The 17,991-nt window shown below is 39.4% G+C and overlaps 2 protein-coding genes across 15 annotated transcripts; one reads left to right on the top strand and one right to left on the bottom strand.

Annotated features, from left to right (window-relative positions):
* Window positions 1-1,587: 1,587 nt before the first annotated feature.
* Window positions 1,588-12,168, top strand: LOC134534205 (uncharacterized). 6 transcript variants are annotated; one of them, XM_063372447.1, is made up of 3 exons: window positions 1,588-1,753; window positions 5,659-9,293; window positions 10,534-12,168. In XM_063372447.1, the coding sequence occupies exons 2-3, from the start codon at window positions 9,065-9,067 to the stop codon at window positions 10,965-10,967; spliced, it is 663 nt and encodes a 220-aa protein (XP_063228517.1). In that variant the 5' UTR covers window positions 1,588-1,753; window positions 5,659-9,064; the 3' UTR covers window positions 10,968-12,168. The 6 variants fall into 6 exon arrangements, with proteins under 6 accessions (XP_063228517.1, XP_063228516.1, XP_063228521.1 ...); XM_063372446.1 differs by having other exon boundaries at window positions 1,588-2,182; XM_063372451.1 differs by lacking the exon at window positions 1,588-1,753 and having other exon boundaries at window positions 4,325-6,918; window positions 8,368-9,293.
* Window positions 10,319-17,991, bottom strand: LOC134534203 (triokinase/FMN cyclase-like). 9 transcript variants are annotated; one of them, XR_010075462.1, is made up of 4 exons: window positions 17,805-17,982; window positions 13,800-15,153; window positions 12,304-13,007; window positions 10,319-10,986 (listed from the first exon to the last, which is right to left on the bottom strand). XR_010075462.1 is itself a non-coding variant. In XM_063372440.1 (3 exons), the coding sequence occupies exons 2-3, from the start codon at window positions 15,143-15,145 to the stop codon at window positions 12,663-12,665; spliced, it is 1,647 nt and encodes a 548-aa protein (XP_063228510.1). In that variant the 5' UTR covers window positions 15,146-15,153; window positions 17,754-17,991; the 3' UTR covers window positions 12,154-12,662. The 9 variants fall into 9 exon arrangements, 6 of the variants coding, with proteins under 6 accessions (XP_063228510.1, XP_063228512.1, XP_063228511.1 ...); XR_010075461.1 differs by having other exon boundaries at window positions 15,609-17,980; XR_010075460.1 differs by having other exon boundaries at window positions 13,844-15,153; window positions 17,754-17,973.

Below are 17,991 nucleotides of genomic sequence, written 5' to 3'. Positions count from 1 at the left end.
TTTTTTTTTTTTGTGTTAATTGTGTAACGGCTAGACATCGCCAAGTGTTGGTGAGAGTGTTTTGTAGCGGGACTAAATTAAAGGTAATTCTCACCAACTCGTGTACACTAATTTTCCGTAGTCTCCCGTCCTCCACACGGCCGAGCGGCCTTCACAGTCAAGGGAGAGCCATTCAGGGTAGATTCAAGCCGTGTACCTGGCGGGGCATGCAGGGGGCATAGTACCCACGACCCAACGCCAACAGCCTAGCAGCCCGCTAGCCTGGCGCCCCTCCGGACAACAAGAGCATCGCGACGCCCGTAGCGCCCGTCAGGTACCCCCCGGGCCTTTCACAGAGGTCGTGTGACGGCAACACAAATTTTACTTCGCAATCATTTTTTTTTTTTCAAAACGTCTACTTTTGTGCCATTAAAGAAAAGTAAAAAAAATATAAACTCCAAGTCGTTCTCTTTCAATATATGATTTGATGCCAACTGTTGGTGCTCCGGCGACTCTACGTGATTCCTAGATGTGTCCCAGGGACTGATTCGTTAGTACTTTCGATGGCATGTGTCGCCTTCTGTCTGCCCCGTGCGGGCCAAAACTAAGTAGCCGGTAAGCTAAGTTGGGGTGTGAAGCGCCGACGTAAAGTCTCGTAGACTCCCCACAGTACTTACGTAATACGTAGAACACTCATCTTGGAGCACTGATTTAATTAAGTGAAATACCTCATGGTAGATTGAGGCCGACCGCGGAACTGTACGTAAAAGATTAAGAAGATATTATACTATTGAAACTACATGTCGGTAAAAGCAAAGGTTGATGGTTCCGCATTGCGCGCAGGCTGCCGGCCTCTCCGAGCTCCTGAAGGACACTGCGTGTCTCGCCGCGCGCGACCCCCCTTCCCCCGCCAGTCCTCCCGCGTAAAAGGTGAATTTCGCGGGAAACTGAACCAGCCAGGTTCGGGACAAAGCGCACAGTGAAACATAATTTTGAAAAGACTGAAATATTAATTGATAAAAATGTCTAATAAAACCTGTGGAAAAATATACATAAATTAATTTGTTGTAGTGTGGCGGAGGGATATGCCAAACCCGGCCGGATCCTTCCGCCGACGGAGCACTCGTTGCCCGGCGTCCGCCTCGTCGCACGAACTACACTTTGCTGCGCGCACGAGCGCGTTCGGTGCACACGCCTTTGCGAGACGTTAATGAGGCATAGCGGTCTATGCGACATAGAGGAGCATTGGCGGTCGGCGTCAAAGTGACTTCATCAACTGAATTCAATCCAAAAACTCCTGAGGCCAGTCTGTCCCATCTGTCCAGTTTTATGCTGAAAGGGGGACACAATTTACACTTTACGATTATGGTAATTCCTTCATTCGAAATGTCTGAACACAAAGCATTAATAACTACAAAAACAAAGGCCATTGACCGCGGCTGTCTGGAAAGGTTGCGAATGTATTGTGGTGTGCTGCGAAATTTGAATTTATGTTAATAATCAGTGTTTTTCTATTTTTCATTTTCTGAATATTTAGATTATGGATTTTAGTTTTCTTTGGTACTGCACTTACTGGGCATATTGGTCGTGTTCTACATTCTGTTTTCACTCTATGTTTCATCTAATAACAATAAATTAAACAATATTTTAGCAAGGGATTTTTTTCTATTATTGAAATTGTGTTTTAAACACTAGGTATCACTATTTTAAAAATAAGTTGATATGTTTTAATAGGGTTTATCGTCGCATGGTTTTCCTGGAGTAAAATACCGAGGTTAGACTAGTGTAAGCTTGTGATCGTTTTTCCAAAAGGGGCAAGGAGTTCCAATCATCTTCACCCCCGCCCCCTTTTTTAAAAGACAAAATCAAATTTTTTTTTTGAAGTCGCCGCCTCTTTCGCACCAGGCCTATTCTATTCCCCATCCGTGCGATGAAATGCCCCCTTTTACCTGTAAAAATGATGTGTGACTGGTTCGTAAGGTTAGCTGCGTTAAAATTCTCTAAATAGAGTGGATGGTTTGTTAGGTAAGTTAGCTACGTTTGAAATGGCTAGTTACGAACCAGCAATTCAAATGATTTTACAGTATTTTTAGTAGATAATGTAACATAACCAACCATCCACACTATTTGAAAGTAGCAAAATAGCTAAATGTTGCTAACCTAACCAATCACCTACACGGTTTTTAATGTATTTTAAATATAGGTAATCTAATTTATCACAGTATGTATTTCTTAATGTATACCGGTAATTGTTCTTTATAGCTTATCTAGTTGATATGAAAAGTTTTATATATATTATCCAAATCAAATATATTTTGGTACTTTTGCAGCTTTGCATCACAAACATAACCACAACCACCTACTTTCTTTAATTTATTTTTTTATGTTAATATTTAAGTGGATATGTGATATGGAACAGTTACCCCTAGTTGACCATTTTAAAGAGTGGTTATGTTAGGCTAGACATATTAAAAGTAGCGTAAAATAATCAGAAAGAATAGTTGGTTAGATTAGGTTGGCTACATTAGAAATACTTATAAAGTGTAGACAATCCAACTTCAGGTTCTTCAACTTCTTGCCGACCTCCGTAGCGTAGTCGGATGCACACCGGCTTACGGTGCGAGGGGTTCTGGGTTCGAGTCCCGGGTAAGGCATGGATGTTTATTTACAGTAAGAGATATGATTGCTACGAAATGATAAAGATTGGAATGATTAAGTTCTGGTTGTGGGTGAAAGCCGTTAACCATTCAAACAATTAAAAAAAAAAAAAAACTTCAACTTCAGCAATTTCAGGTTTTCTTTTAAATTGTATGAACATTTGGGTAGATACATTAAAAATAATATCAAATACTCAGAACTGTTGGTTTGGTCGAGTTTAACTACAATTATGTTGGTAATTCCTTACCAATTGTTCAACTGATTTTACAGTATTTTAATGTAGCTAACCTAGCATAACCAACAGTCCTAACCGCTTTAAAAAAAAAAAAAAACATATTCAACCATCCTAATTATTATAAAATATTTTTAATGTAGCTAACCCAACCTGACCATTCTCACAGTATAAAATTTAACAGTATTTTTAATATGTAACCTAACCTAACTACTTGTTTAAATGGTAAACTACTATTAAACTACCTACTTAATGTATCACAATGTCCTCTTACTCTGTTAGAATGATTGTAAAACCTATTAAGAAAAATATTAATTAGAAATTTTAAAATCATTTATTTAAGAAAATTATCTCCTTCAGAATTATCAAGAATGATTAAAAAAAAAAATGAATTGAAGTGAATAAAACACATTTCAGAATTTTTATTCTCATTTGCAAAATCCTTGTAACTGCAGTTTTACCATGGTACATAGAATTTAAGTTATAAATGCGGTAAAATATGAGTTCTTGAGATGCTAGTACTATTTAGTTTAATTTAGAAGGTTAGTATCCAGTGCTTGAACTTATGCTAGATCACAATATGATGACCACCACAACGCATGCCTGACACAATGAAAAATAAACATCTAATAAGAATTTTCATTTTGATGTCTTTATGAAAGCTCCGCTTCGACAGCTCAACAGGAAAAGGTACTAATATTTTGTTGTGTTGTGCTGCAATGGATGGAATTTTCAGAAATTAACTTGCAAAAAGAACATAGTTAGGTACCAAACAAATTTTTATCAAGTTAACCTTATTTTTATGGTCTAACTAAAAAAAAAGTACTTAAATTTGAGAAATTCACGTACACTTTGGTGTGGGTTCGGTGTTACTTTATGAAATGTGCTTTAGTTGACGCACCTGTCAAAAAGGTACACCTCGCCTTCAACAAAAAGTTGCTGCATTGTGTTTTTGTATATCGTATTTTATCAAGTACAACAAATTAAATTTATTGCATTCATTGTGTCATAAAAAATTTATATAGTGTGATTTCTTTGTCTTTCTTATCAGAAATATAAAGCCAGTTTAAATGACACATCAGTGCTAATACATATTTCATTTTTGTGAAAAAATGTTATTTTCTTCTTGTATTTTAATTGGTTATTTTTATGGTGTTGTTCATGATATTCAGAAACTTAAATAATCATTAGGAAGCTAAATTAACTTAATTGAATGGTTTAAAATTACTCATAGAATGTTGCATGTTTTTTTTATCAACTTTCAGATATTGGGGGGGGGGGGGGGGGGGGGGGGGGGGGTGTTAATTGGAATCAAAAGGCCCCTCACTGAGGCGGGTGGAGCCCCTCTTGGGCTTGCAACATGTAGCTGTGACATGGGAATGACATAAATGTCATCCTGCCCCCCCCCCCCCCCTGTAATTCTACAGATTTTCCCCCACGGAAAGGTGTGTCTTAGCATATTCCTATGTTTTATTTATGTTCTTATTGAAAAATCTATAGTTTTATGAGATTAGTAAATCATTCAATTTAATATTGTATTATGTTTCACAGAAATAATTTTATTTAAAAACAGCCTAATTTTTTTTCCAGGTTCCTTGGAACTTGGATTGTTATTTTGGACTCCAAGGCATCATAATTATATTTTCCTTCTGTCCATTTTGTAAATGATAATTTTTCTCTTTGTTAGTTATAATTTAGATGTGGATATTTATTTATTACATAAATTGTAATTTTACTTGGTTTCAGTGTTTTTTTTTTTTTTAAATGGTAGTTCATTTATTTTCCATTTATTATTTCAATTTAATGCAAACTTAGCCCATTTTTACCTTTAATGCTCTGTTTTTTTGTGAACCATGACATTGACTTTGTTTGATGCTAGCGATGAAGGGAGGTGGAATCCCGAGCCAGCCGTTCTGAGATCACGGTGGGCCAGTGCTGGGTGGTCCTAGGACGTGGGCCCCGTCGACTGCTTCCCCAACGTCCTGCGATTGTGTTGTTGCTAACGACCTTGCTGTCAATCTGCAGTTAAGACCTAGAGCAAACACACTTACAGAGCAATTGATTAATTAGAAATTGTTATTTTACACATCTCAGCCAAATGTAGGGAGTGCCTAAACTTTGCGCAGGTTAGAATATCAGTGAATCTTTAGGTAGGAAAATTTCAATTTCTGGTTGTTTAAAGCAATAACATCTTCACCATAAACATGTGCAATTTTTATTTTTAAATTTGATTTTGGTTGTATCAAATATTTTGCTGTTGAATTCATTTGTCTCTGTCATTAATTTTTTTTGATCAGAGATTAGTGATTACTTAAATTATATTGTTACGACCTATGTGGGGAGAACTTGGTTCATAAGAGATAGCCTAATAAAATTTTATTACAGTTTTATTAATTACTAATATTTACATTAATAATAAGTAACTGTACTTAAAATTGTCCGATCACAAATCACTGGCACTTAAAAATGTTTATTCGCAAGTCATTCAATGTCTGTCAAGTTCCGCAGTTCGCACTCCTCATTGGAGCTAGGGTCGGTGGTTCGCCCTTTACCTCGCGCCTGTCCACACACACAGTCCTCGCGTCACTCAGTCGCACTCTCTCGATCCCGTCGCTACACGTTTTGCCACTCTCGAAGGGATCTCTCACCCTCTTCGTCGATGCCGCACTTCCGTTCACTCTCCAAACTCTCCGGACTCACTCAGAACTGTCGCAGCATTCGCGAATCTCTCGCTGCACTTTCAGGGAGGCCGGCGTCGCTGCTTAAGTACTAGTGGGTTGTCTTTCCAGAACCGACGAGAGCGGCTGTGATGAGTCGCATCATCCCGGGCCGACCCGACGCCCGAACAGTCCAGAAGGGCGGCGTCCATTCGCGCCACTCCGCACGGCGGCCCGTGGAATTCCCAAGGCCGCTCAGTGGTAGATAACAGCGCCGAGGCAGGATGATGCGTGGGTAGCGCTGGATAGAGAGGGGTAGCGACGACCCTTGTAATTTGGCCAGGCAAGTGTTGCATGCCTTACGTCAGTGGACCGCATGTGACACGAGCTTCGGTAGATGGGTTTACCTAAACCAACAAATTTTACAATTATTGAGTATGAATAAATGCATAGAAAATATTACTAAAGTTAAGTTTGTTGGAAAATGATTATAGCTAAATCTGATATGTAAACTTGTTACATACTTTAGTTTTTTTTAACATTTACACAATAATTCCATGTAAGTACTGTGTAAACCTAGGAAATTCCTTATCAGCTTTGCAATATTATCCTGGTATGTAAAATGTTAAGAGCTACCAATTGTGAAATTAAATATTTTTGGATGATTAATGAGTTTTATTTTAGAATAGAGATAATTTTTGTGCAGTGATTATTTTTAACATGTCTGAATTTGTTTTGACTATTTACATTAGTAGTTCTTTCCTTATTTCTTGTACGAAAAGTCTGATATCATCAAAAAAAATGTAATTTTTCTTTAAAATTTAACATTTGAATTTATTTATGATTGTTCAGATTCGATACTGCCACAATTTTTATTTGTACTGCAAATAAATTAAATCAGACTGTTTCTAAACCTAAAGCATAAAAAAAAAAAGGTAGAACAGAAGTGTTTGTTCTGCAGTCTCATATTTAACTGTTTACTGTAGTTTGAGTCAGTGTTTTCTATGCCATGGGCATGTTTGGTTGTCATCTGAGTAACTATGCCTAAAGGTATTCCACAAGGGTGCGTTATGTGGCTTTTGTCGAGGGCAGCTGGGCAACAGATTATGTGTTTTTGTTGGGAAACAGCTGCAAGAGGAACCGTCAACTTCACACCGCTGCTGGTGACGGTGTCAAGCCTTGGGCCTACTATTGGTAGAGCTGGCCACTCCCGTGGCTACGCAACGCAGGAGTTGAGCCGGCCCGCAAGTCTCGAACACGGTGAGACCGGTGTTGAGATGACAACAGCTCTGTCGAGCTGCCTGTCAGTTGGGAGACAGATTGGAGGAAAACTGCAATAAGGCATCCCACGCACAGCCCTGGCTTGGTAGAGAGGAAAGGCTCTACTACGCAGTAAGTCCTTGTATTTGTCGTGTATCGTAGTTGCTACGTGTCATATTGTTCTCTGTGTGTTAGTCTGCAATTTTTTTTTTATTAGTTTTTGACTACACTTGCAGTGGTTTTGTCATCCCGACTAATGTGTGTTGATTACATACGCTATCATCAGATGGCGGTGACCTAGGACCCAGAAAGAGACAGGGTCTTGTGCTAGCCAAAGCATCTCGTCACTCCTGGTCTCCCTTCGACTATGCTGTGGCAGCGTGCGTAATGTTTGGGTATCCACACAACTGAGAAGAAAGATCCAACTGAGTTTACATTGAAATTTTGTAGATTTAAGTATATGTACTTTATTTCTGTTGAATTCAGTTGTATTACATTAAAGTTCAATAAACATTTTATAAGTGGGTTTGATTTATTTTGTCTCAGGATTTATTTGTTGTAAGTTTACAAACCTAAAAGTGTAAGCGTATTATTCAATTTATTCATGACAGTTTGTGTTATTTTTTCTGAAATATTTTTGTTAGATTTAATGTTTGTTATTTATATAACTCATTAAACAGAGTTTTGTACAGTAGATCAAATAGTTTGGCTGGTTTTTTAGGATCTCTAGATTTTTAATATTGAGTGTTTTTACAATCATTAAAAAATCTGCATGAAAAAATTAATAACACTCCAATATGATTTTCACTTTGAAAAAATTTTGTGCTGCCCATACTTCTCTGCAACATTATAATTAATTAGAAGCTCTCCAAACCAACAAACAATATTAATAATAATATCTATAAATGAGCATGTACCCAAGATATAATAAAATGCTTTTTGAGGGTGTAATTTTTCTGGTTAAAAATATTTATACATCTATTATTATTATTCCAAGAATTTTTTTAATGCTTGCTCAATGTCAGCATATATGCCGACACCCACTTTAATTTTTAATCCTGCCACTATTTTATGATTTTAATTTTAGCATTCAGTTAACTATTACCAAGTGTTTACTCATTGATTTCAATATGTGTTATTTATTGAAATTTCTGTTCACAGTTAAATTTGTGTTAGTTATATTATTGAGTGATTTTTAGCTTGTACTGAAAAGCAATGGTATAAACCCAAATTTTTGTGCTTTCGTTATAATACAGGATTAAGTGTTTAACTTTAAAAAATAATTAACTTGGTAGAGATAAAAAAATACGCTGTAACGTACGTACGTGTATATATATGTGTATGTGTGTGTGTATGTATGTGTGTTTGTGTGTATGTATGTGTATATATATATATATATATATATATATAAATATATATATAAATAAATATATATATAAATAAATATATATATATATATATAAATATAAATAAATAAATAATGTTCATGTTCACTTTTCGACAGAAAGGGGGGTTGAAAGCACCTTCGCTCCTGTCAATGATGTTAGCTGGAACAATACAGTTGCCTTTGCTTTTTTACAGTTAATTTGGAAAGAGATGGTGTCCTCCTCCAAGCCGTCATTGTGGCACGTCGTCCATGGAAAACACTGGACATGGAAAAGTTATGGCTGGAACGCAAGCAGTACTTGGTGGCTGCATTTTCATGCCACTGAGCATCAGAAGCACTATTGGTAGAGATGTCTTCACTGCGGTTGGCTGGGACGATGCTCCGGCAGAATTATCGTCGGATAAGCTGGTTTATACCTCCTAGCAGTAAGGCAGGTATTGAGGTGATGGATACCGTTGGGGAATTGCTGTGCAATTCTACCGGACGATATGCTGGCTTAAAAAGGCAAGACTCGAAGAAATTCAAGATGATCCTCTTTGATTTGGGAACAGAGAATAAACTACAGCCTATGTAAAGTACTAACAACCTCACAGTTTTTTTTTGTTGTTGTTAGGTCTTTTAGTGATGACCTTTTGCTGCATGTGTAGTATTTTCGAATCTTGTTGAAATACTCTATGTTTTCAATGGCAGCACTGAAGTGACTGTTGCCCCGAGACTAAAGATGCACACTTGCCCTTAATTGTGCAAGCATTGGGTGTCTTAGTACCGGAACTACATTATGCTGACTTTGAAGTGTTCTGCTAAAATGCTCGGTAGTTAGATGAGTGAACTTATAGTGGTCCGCCTGTGTCACCAGATGGCAGTGGTCCCAAGACGTGGTCCAGCGAGGACATGGAGCTGGCACTGGACTCCCTGCGCCACCACAAGATGTCTCTGTCCGAGGCCTGCACCACGTACGGCATCCCCGCGACCACTCTGTGGCAGCGAGCGCACCGCTCGGGCATCCACACTTCCAGGAAGGAAGGCTGGAATAAGAACTGGTCGGAGGAGGACATGAAGAGCGCTCTCGAGGCCTTGCGGACGGGCTCCATGTCCGTCAAGAAGGCCAGCAAGACGTATGGTGAGTGCACTTCATCTGTCGTTGGCGAGTCACTGTGATTGCTGTCGAATTTTCCAGCTCACTTGTGCTCTAGTGGAGTAATTTTCAAACAGTGGTACGATTTGAATAGTCCGCTATCAAATTGATTTGCGAAGAGAAATAGTAATCAGAGAACTTTTTTTAATAACATTTTCTTATGATAACTAAGGCCTAGCTAAAACTATAAAATAACACAAGGTTACATTTATTAAAATTAATTATTACTTCTTTATGGTTGGATAAAAATGTACAAAAGAATATAATTGAGGTCGTGTTTGAAAACAGATTACACACACTTTCTAATTTTGCGTTTAGTCTCGGAGACAGAGTGCGTGCGCTGCATGCAATCGGCGCGCTATTGTTATTAATATTTGACTGTGTGTGCACACACTACATGCATCAACTAAACAAGACATGATGCCAACCAGCCCTGGATATATTTTTATATGCACTACACAGCGGCAGCAGAAAAGATAAAGTTTATAACTTTTGTAAACATGTCTGAAATTTACACATTGTACAGCCTACTATTTTGGTTAATTAATAAGTAAACAGTAATTCCTAATGAATAATAGATTTGAACTCTTTAAAAATTTTTTTATAACAAAGTTTTTAGCAACTTATTACATAGGAAGTAATAATGTATACCTTATAAAGAAAATGACAGGACATATTAAATGGGAAACTATATTGTGCAGGAATGTCTTAAAGAAGTTTTAGATTTCCTTTTTGCTGCCTACATGGAATTTTGCATGATACATAAGAAATAAGATGCAAAAATAAAACTGAAAAATTCTTCTTCTCTCTTTGCTGGTGGTACATTTTAGTCATCTTGAAGGTCATATAAAGTGTGTGCAAGTGATCCCTTGCTTAAAAATAGCTAAACATTCGGCCGCGAAATAAACGCACTGTGCGGTACTATAAGGACTAATTATGAGTATTGTAATTGTTCGGAGAACTAGGTAAAAGAAATTTGTTTATTAGTTACTCAAGAAACAATGCAATGGTTACTCAGAGGAATTCAATTTATTGATTTTTTCACATAATATCTGCCAAATACTAGTGTGTAGGTAATATAATATTTCATCCCAAATCTTGATGTCTTTGAGACTCGGCAGTGTTTTGAGATTTACAACTTGTGTTGTTAGCAGTGTCAGAAATGCAAGCTTGCTCTGTGGGAAGCGCGGAAGCTCTCCACGCAAGTGCCCGTGGTCGGTCGCAGGCATCCCGAGCGGTCGACTGTATAAGATCGCCCACGAGGAAGGGATACGCCTGGCAGCGTCCTTCTGCACGGCGCCCACGGCCTGGACCTCGGACGACCTGGAGCGCGCCCTGGAGGCCATCCGCACGGACAGGACCTCCGTGCAGCGCGCGTCCACGGAGTTCGGCATCCCCCTGGGCACGCTGTACGGGCGGTGCCGGCGCGAGGGCATCGAGCTGTCCCGCGGCAACCCCACGCCCTGGTCGGAGGACGCGATGGCCGTGGCGCTGGAGGCGGTGAGCTCGGGCGAGATGAGCGTGCGCCTGGCCGCGCAGATGTTCAACGTGCCGTACTCGTCGCTGTACGGGCGCTTCAAGCGCTCCAAGCAGGAGCTGCGAGGGGACGACGCGGGCCGGTTCTCCCCCCCGGCCTCGCCCCCGCCCCAGCCTTCCTAGCACCGCGCATGATCGGCGTCTGGTGTTCGCGGCGGACAGAAACAATAATTTTAGCAATTTACTAAATTTTTTATGTTAACCCTGCACATATTATGTAAAAACATTTTATGGCGCGTGTGAGAATTCCCACCTTTTTTTTTTTAAAAATCTTATCATAGTTATTAATGTCACCAAACACTGTAAAATGCCTGTAAACATGGGCTGGAAAATTTACCAGTTTTGAGCGAGTACTTAGCTAGCAAATGCAGTACAAGCACATGAAATAAGCCGGGATATACATATCGCACCAAAACGGTGTGGTTTAACCTTAAACGTCTTGCATGTTGCATTTAAACCAACACACAGTAGGGAGAGAAGCCAGTAGACGGGAGTGGTAGTGATGGGGGATTTGGTTTTTTTCTTCAAAATTCGGGTTATATACATACAGCTAACTATCCCTGGAATTTAACAATATGTTTTCCTTTGTAACTACTGGCCTTAAGAATTTAGTAGGTAACATTGTGTTTGTACACTATTGCTTTGTAATTTAATCGGCAACTCCAGAAATTAGGTATTGTAATATAATTGATTATGGTTTGAAATTAAATGAATGTTATATATACACTGTACAATGTGTGCACATGTATAAAACAAGCACACAATGCCATTAGGTGTAAGCATTTTTTTTATAACATAATTTTTTAAATCAATGAATTTACTGTATGATCTCAAATAGTTTTTATCACCACTTAAAAATTAAATTGCTCTGATGAAAAATGACAGCTTCTGGTAATTAATTTAACTTCAGTGACATTCTGTGGAAAGACATGAACAGTTTGCCCATTTTTCAGATGAGTTTCTCACTTACACATGATGATAGGGTCTAACAACATTTACCTAGCTGCAACACTTATTTGCTATCTTTATTGATCATCTTCTTCACTTTAATCAATATCTATTCTGGATACAATATTCTTGTTGTGGCTATCCAACAATTCTATGAACATGGACACACTGTGTGGTCTGAAATAAGAATAATTATTATTTTTTTAATAATATAGTCATATCTAAAATCTTATGTGAATAATTTATAATTCTGCTATTAAACATCTGACTTTCAGTTCTGAAAAAGTAAGCAGCATGGTCATGAGTTACCTGTTATAAATGTATGGGTGGTGATAGGTTTTATATTGATAATAAATATAAGTTTATTAAAATGTTACTGGATGTTTTAATGCTGTTTCCACATACTATACTTTGACTTGCATATAATTTAGGCCATCTGGAGGATTTGACCTGGCTCTGCAACTATACGAGATACAAAAAGCAGTAATGTCTTAAAACTGCTATAACATACACAGTTATTAACTCGAGGAAGCTGTAATCCACGTAGCATCAGATCTCGCACCAGCTCACTTGCAGTCTGATTAGCTGCATGGCTGCTGCAGTACCTGGCACGCACAGCCAGGTGTATACGACTCTGGGTGGCGTCATGGCTCGCCGGATCCAGTCACAGTCCAGCTCTGTCGCACGGTCTCTGCAGTCCCTCGCACACGGCTCTAAGACGCCCAAGGCATGGGCCTGCTAGGTCCTGGAGACTAGTACAGCCATTCACGGTCCAGCTCTATCGCACGGCCTCTGCAGTCCCTTGCACACGGCCCTCAGCAAGATGCCCAAGGCATGGGCCTGCTAGGTCCTGGAGACTAGTACAGCCAGTCACGGTCCAGCTCTGTGGCACGGCCTCTGCAGTCCCTCGCACACGGCCCTCAGCAAGATGCCCACGGCGTGGGCCCCCGGGTCTGGGTGGCGGCGTGGCCGGCTGGGTCCCGAAGTCCGTAGCGCAGCCAGCTCGGCTGCCTCTGCCGCCCTTCTCGCGGCAGCAACGCCGTCGCCGGGCCTGCAAGCCGCAGACCGGTCCGCAGCTGCAGATGCAGCAGCCAGGCTGGCTAGCATCGTGCTGCTCTCGTCAGCGGCTCCACCGTGCTTTCTCACGGCCGCCACTCCCGCCCTCAGCGCTGCAGTCCAGCTGTCGACCGTCCAGCCAGCACACTCCCCCAGCTCCTGCAACACCCGTACAGCATCCATCACTTCATAACTTGGCCCCTTTTTGGAAAAATCAAACGCTTCACCATAGTTTTGGGTCCCTAAATATGGCAAATATACATTTATATTCTTTTCATGAACTACGTTTTCCAGATATGTATTTAATTTACATAATAAATATATGTTAAAAGATTAATACTTTGGGAAACAGCATTAGAATAAGTACAAAGATAAACATACACAAGCCTAGTAAAGTTAAGATTTTTCCATACCTCGAATTCCGAACCTTTTGCATGCTGAAGATTCAGTGGGATTCGAGGATTTGACCTACCTATCCCTACATTCAACATATAATGTACTGCATGTTTATACAGTTTGTATAATATCTGGAGACTTACAGTAAAACCCTCTTAATAAAATGCCCCTTAGGAAAATTTTTCTGCACAATAAGTTTTAAAAATCTAACACTTGGCCTATTAATACATATAAATTTATCCTTTAAATGGTATTTCCCTTTTAATATGCGTAAATTTGTATGAATCCTGAGAAACATTTTTACTGTAATAAACTTGTTTTTAATCTTGCACAAACTAATGTAGGCATATTTCATGGGTATGCTCCAACTACTTGGTTGCAGACTAAGTGTACATAAAATTAATTTTTCTGGGGGAGGATATATATAATATTTATTTAAATCATTATTTTGGAATTTTGGACTTAAGCCATTGCTAGTAATGGCATTTATAAAATAATGATTTACGTCAAACTTCCCCTTTGCAAGAATCATTTAAAGAACAAACACTTATGTACCACAAATTTTGTGCCAACAGAAGCGAGCAGTTACAGTATCTCACTTGTGCTGCAGCCGAGAAGAGCACATAGTACAGAGCTCCGGACACTCCTCCCATGGTTCTCCCACAGACGCAACTGAGGCCGGACAGAAGTGCAGATGGTGACTCGCAGTTGAGCTGCCCATCCGAGATAGCCTTCATGACCGCCTGCGCTCCCCGCCCGAGCGTTGTTCCGCAGTCCCCGTCACCCTCGCCAGAGTCCAGCATGTCGAGCTGCTCCCGGCACGCCACCACCGCTTGCACTGTGCACAGCACTATCTGGAGGACCCTCGAGTTCGCCACCTCCGCGACTCTGCTGCCTTCGCTCGCGTCCACCACCCCCCTGCCAGGAGAGGCCAGCTGGTCCGACGCTACTCCCGCCTCCCAGCAGGCTGGACACGGAGTTCGAGGCCAGGCGGGCGCGCTCGTGGGGGCATCCAGCAGCTCCGTCAAGTCCCCACACATCTTCAGGACACTCACCGAAAACCCTTTTCCTTTGAAGGATGTCGCGAAACTTCCGCAGTACAACCGTTTCACTTTGTAACCGTGGCTCAGAAACTGTTTTGTAGTTTTCATTGCGAATGCTTGTTCGTGTAATTTATGCGCCTGACCCATGTTGTTCACGAGAAGGGTGACCAGTAAGTCCTGAAATGGCGGGGAAGAAATACCGAATTGTTTTTGCACTGTTTGTACTACTTCAGGTGTAATCACAACTGATGCTCTTTCACAATTAATCCCTTCACCTTCATCAATGACTTCATTCTGAATGTCTGGGACGCACTTGCAGTGGTGAAGTACAGAGGATAGTTCCGGAATGTCGTCAATAGAGATGAGGTCTGCGACTGCTCGCGAGCACATCGTGAATAATTCTTCAAGAGAGGCTCCCTTCTCAGCCATCGCTCCCGCCAGCTTAAAAATCAACACAGCTCCCGTCATTCCATCCACCAGCACCAACCTCACCGGCAGGCCCTCGGAACTCAAAATCTCGGCAGCGACAGTGAAACTCAGTCGGTCTCCGGGGCGGTAGCCCACCACGAGCAGCACGCCTTCCGGGTGGTTCTCTAAGAGACCGCGAACTACCTTCACGACGACCAGGGGCGGCGGGGCGGCGGAGACGTCTCCCACGACTGCCGCCGTGAGCATTCCTGATCCCACATAGCCGGCTGGGTACGGCTCGTGACCCGAGGCTCCCCCGGACACCAACATCACCCGGCCCCTCAGCTGCCTGTGGTCCCGCCTCATGACTGCTCTTTCTGCCTCCAGAAGCATCACGCCGGGATTGGTCATGACCAAGCCGGCCAGCGCATCATCCACAGCTGTGTGCATCCTCCCCCCTGCAAACGATAACAACCGATAGCACTATGCAGCACTACCTCCAAGATGTTCAAGCGTTTCTTAATTAACTCAACTGTGTGTGGTTGTCCCTATCTCTGGAACAGATCATGTCCATATCCTAAATGATATGTGAAGCAGTTCTGAATATACAGAATGCAGGTTGTGGTAAGAAACAATTTTGTTCTTTCCCAAAAAGCTTTATTTTATCAGGTATAAGTAGTGATTAGGGAAAGGGAGGTAGGAAGGTCCTTCAGTCCCTGCCACTGACTATTCTAAATAGGAGATTCTGGAAACAAAATTTATAACTGACTTAAAAGAAGATTCAACAGTTTCAAAAATCTGCTAAAGAATCATTACGGAAAATGTCAGATTCTCTTCAAAGAATCAATTTTATTTTCCTAAACACGTAATACTTCATTTGGCTGTTCCTAAACTAAATTAATTTAAGCCATGCCTGCATGTGTTGTTGACTTCTTAAAAATGTTAGTTTCCACTGAGAGAACGTCTTGTAGATATTCTTTCTTCTGAAGTTTGTATACCACATTTCATTATATTATGTATTTATATTATTTACTGAACAGGACTCATCAGGTATAAGGACATTATGTACATGTATAATTTAAGGGCTTTTTTAATAAATAAAGATAAAATGACTAAAATATTTTTATAATAGTTATTACTTAAAAATTATATTTAAAATTATAATCATCCCCCCTCCCCAGTTTTGATTGCAAATCTCTGCCGCTTAGCTTCCTGAACAATGCGCAAAATGTGTGTGCAGGGTACACTGGTTCACCTGTTGTGTTTCGTTCCTTGTTTATCCTTGTAAATTATTACAATTACAACTACTGTTGAGCCTAGCTTCAGTTAGTCCGGTCAATTTAGACATTCGAAGGTGCATAAAATCCCAACAAGCTGAAAATCAGTAAAATTGTTCAAAACATAATTATAAATAATATTTAAAAGTTCCCCATCATTCCCGTGCATGGAATTTTTTTAATTCAAGGTCAAAGGTCAAGAAAATGAGTTTTTCGCGATTTTCAGCAAAACAGTAAGTTTTATCATAAAAGTACCTTAGACAAAAATTGTATATCATAAAATTATCTATAAAAAATGTATCAATACTTTTTTTTTCTATGAGCCACAGTTTCTGAGATATAACGATTCAAAAAGTTATAAAAGTTGTTATCGTCATAATATGCACACGTTTCCATGCCACCTATGAGGTAGTGTACTAAGCGCGTTTTTTTAAACGTGGTTTCCCCAGTAGGCCTACTCCACGGTTCAGTTGTGATCCTGTTTAATGTGAAACTATTGCAAAATAACGGAAATTTTCAAAGATTGGAAAAGATAAAAGCGATGTAAATTAAAAAAAAGTGTTGAAGTTCATTCGCCTGATTCGTAAGTTTCAAATTCTTTTTGTTCTTCTTCATCTTCATTTTGGATGCAAGTAAATTGCGTCAATAGCGATGTATCGCATGACACTTCGTCGGAATCAAACGAATCCTCCATTGTTTGTGATTCAACATTAGAGCATGACCGGCCTTGACAATTTGTGCATGCCACATTTAGCACTGCATCCCTTTTTGCAGTTGCAAAAAATTGTGTTCAGCAGTTTTTACGGCACAGGTGGGAGTAAAGTTTGAACTGGCTCTAATATATTGTTGACCAACTTCCAACTCGGTGGCTCGTAGGAAAAAAAGTATTGATACATTTTTATAGATAATTTTATGATCTACAATTTTTGTCTAAGGTACTTTTATGATAAAACTTACAGTTTTGCTGAAAATCGCGAAAAACTCATTTTTTTGACCTTTGACCTTGAATAAAATTTTTTCCATACACTGGGAATGATGGGGAACTTTTAAATATTATTTATAATTATGTTTTGAACAATTTTACTTATTTTCAGCTTGTTGGGATTTTATGTACCTTCACTCTCATTTTTTGGTCTAAATTAACCGGACTAAGTGAGGAGTGCGAACTGTGGAAATTGACAGGCATTGAGTGACTTGCGAATAAACATTTTTAAGTGCCAGTGATTGGTGATCTGACATTTTTAGTACAATTATTTATTAGGAATGTAAATATCAGTAATTAATAAAACTTAATTGGACTATCACTTACGAACCCAGTTCTTCACACATAGATCGTACCAATATGTTTATTCATCTTAATTGATTCTTATAGAAAGTTAGTAAAAAATATTAAAAGCAGGAGTTTATTAAGAAATTTAAAAAAGATTTCTTTTTTTAATACTAACCTACTTGTGGGTCATTTTTAAAGAAAATCACTTTTCTTAGAGAAGGAAGGGGGGGATATAAAATTCCCACATGCCATTTTCTATTTATGACATTTTCATCAATTATTCTCTATGGTGATGTTAAGAAACTTCAACAAATCAACAATTTTAACCAGTCATTTGGTTAGGTTTATACAATTCTGTGATATAGTTTAAAATGTCGGTTGGATTGGGTTGTATACAAATTACTTTAAAAAAAAAAAATGGTGGGCGGTTGGTTAAGTTATCTAAGTCAAGCATACTGTAAAATCATGTACACAGTTATGAATTGCCAAATTAACATGATAATAACGTTACCAATTGCCCTTTTTATTTTATTGTAGTTTAATGCAGCTTGCCCAAACTAACCAATCGTCCTGTAACAGTATTTTTAATATAATGTAACCTATCCTAACTACTTGAAGTATCAAAACGCCCAAAATGATTCAAACCTAGAGACACTTAACATAGTATTATCAAATGGACAGTTAATCCGCTAAGCACTTGCACAAAACAAGCACAGCACCCTCTGTTTTCTATGTCCTTACTATTTTGT

The sequence above is a fragment of the Bacillus rossius genome, chromosome 7 (assembly GCF_032445375.1).
Source record: "Bacillus rossius redtenbacheri isolate Brsri chromosome 7, Brsri_v3, whole genome shotgun sequence".
In the NCBI taxonomy this organism is placed as follows: Eukaryota; Metazoa; Arthropoda; class Insecta; order Phasmatodea; family Bacillidae; genus Bacillus; species Bacillus rossius.
This window is presented reverse-complemented; position numbering and strand designations above follow the sequence as displayed.

What these genes read in the sequence shown, in the direction of transcription:
- LOC134534205 (XM_063372447.1), top strand. Translation starts at nt 9,065, where the DNA reads ATGGAGCTGGCACTGGACTCCCTGCGCCACCACAAGATGTCTCTGTCC. An exon ending in GAAGGCCAGCAAGACGTATG is followed by an intron (nt 9,294 to 10,533) that starts GTGAGTGCACTT and finishes GGTCGGTCGCAG; the next exon opens with GCATCCCGAGCGGTCGACTG.
- LOC134534203 (XM_063372440.1), bottom strand. Translation starts at nt 15,145, where the DNA reads ATGCACACAGCTGTGGATGATGCGCTGGCCGGCTTGGTCATGACCAAT. An exon ending in TCTTCTCGGCTGCAGCACAA is followed by an intron (nt 13,008 to 13,843) that starts GTGAGATACTGT and finishes CGGGTGTTGCAG; the next exon opens with GAGCTGGGGGAGTGTGCTGG.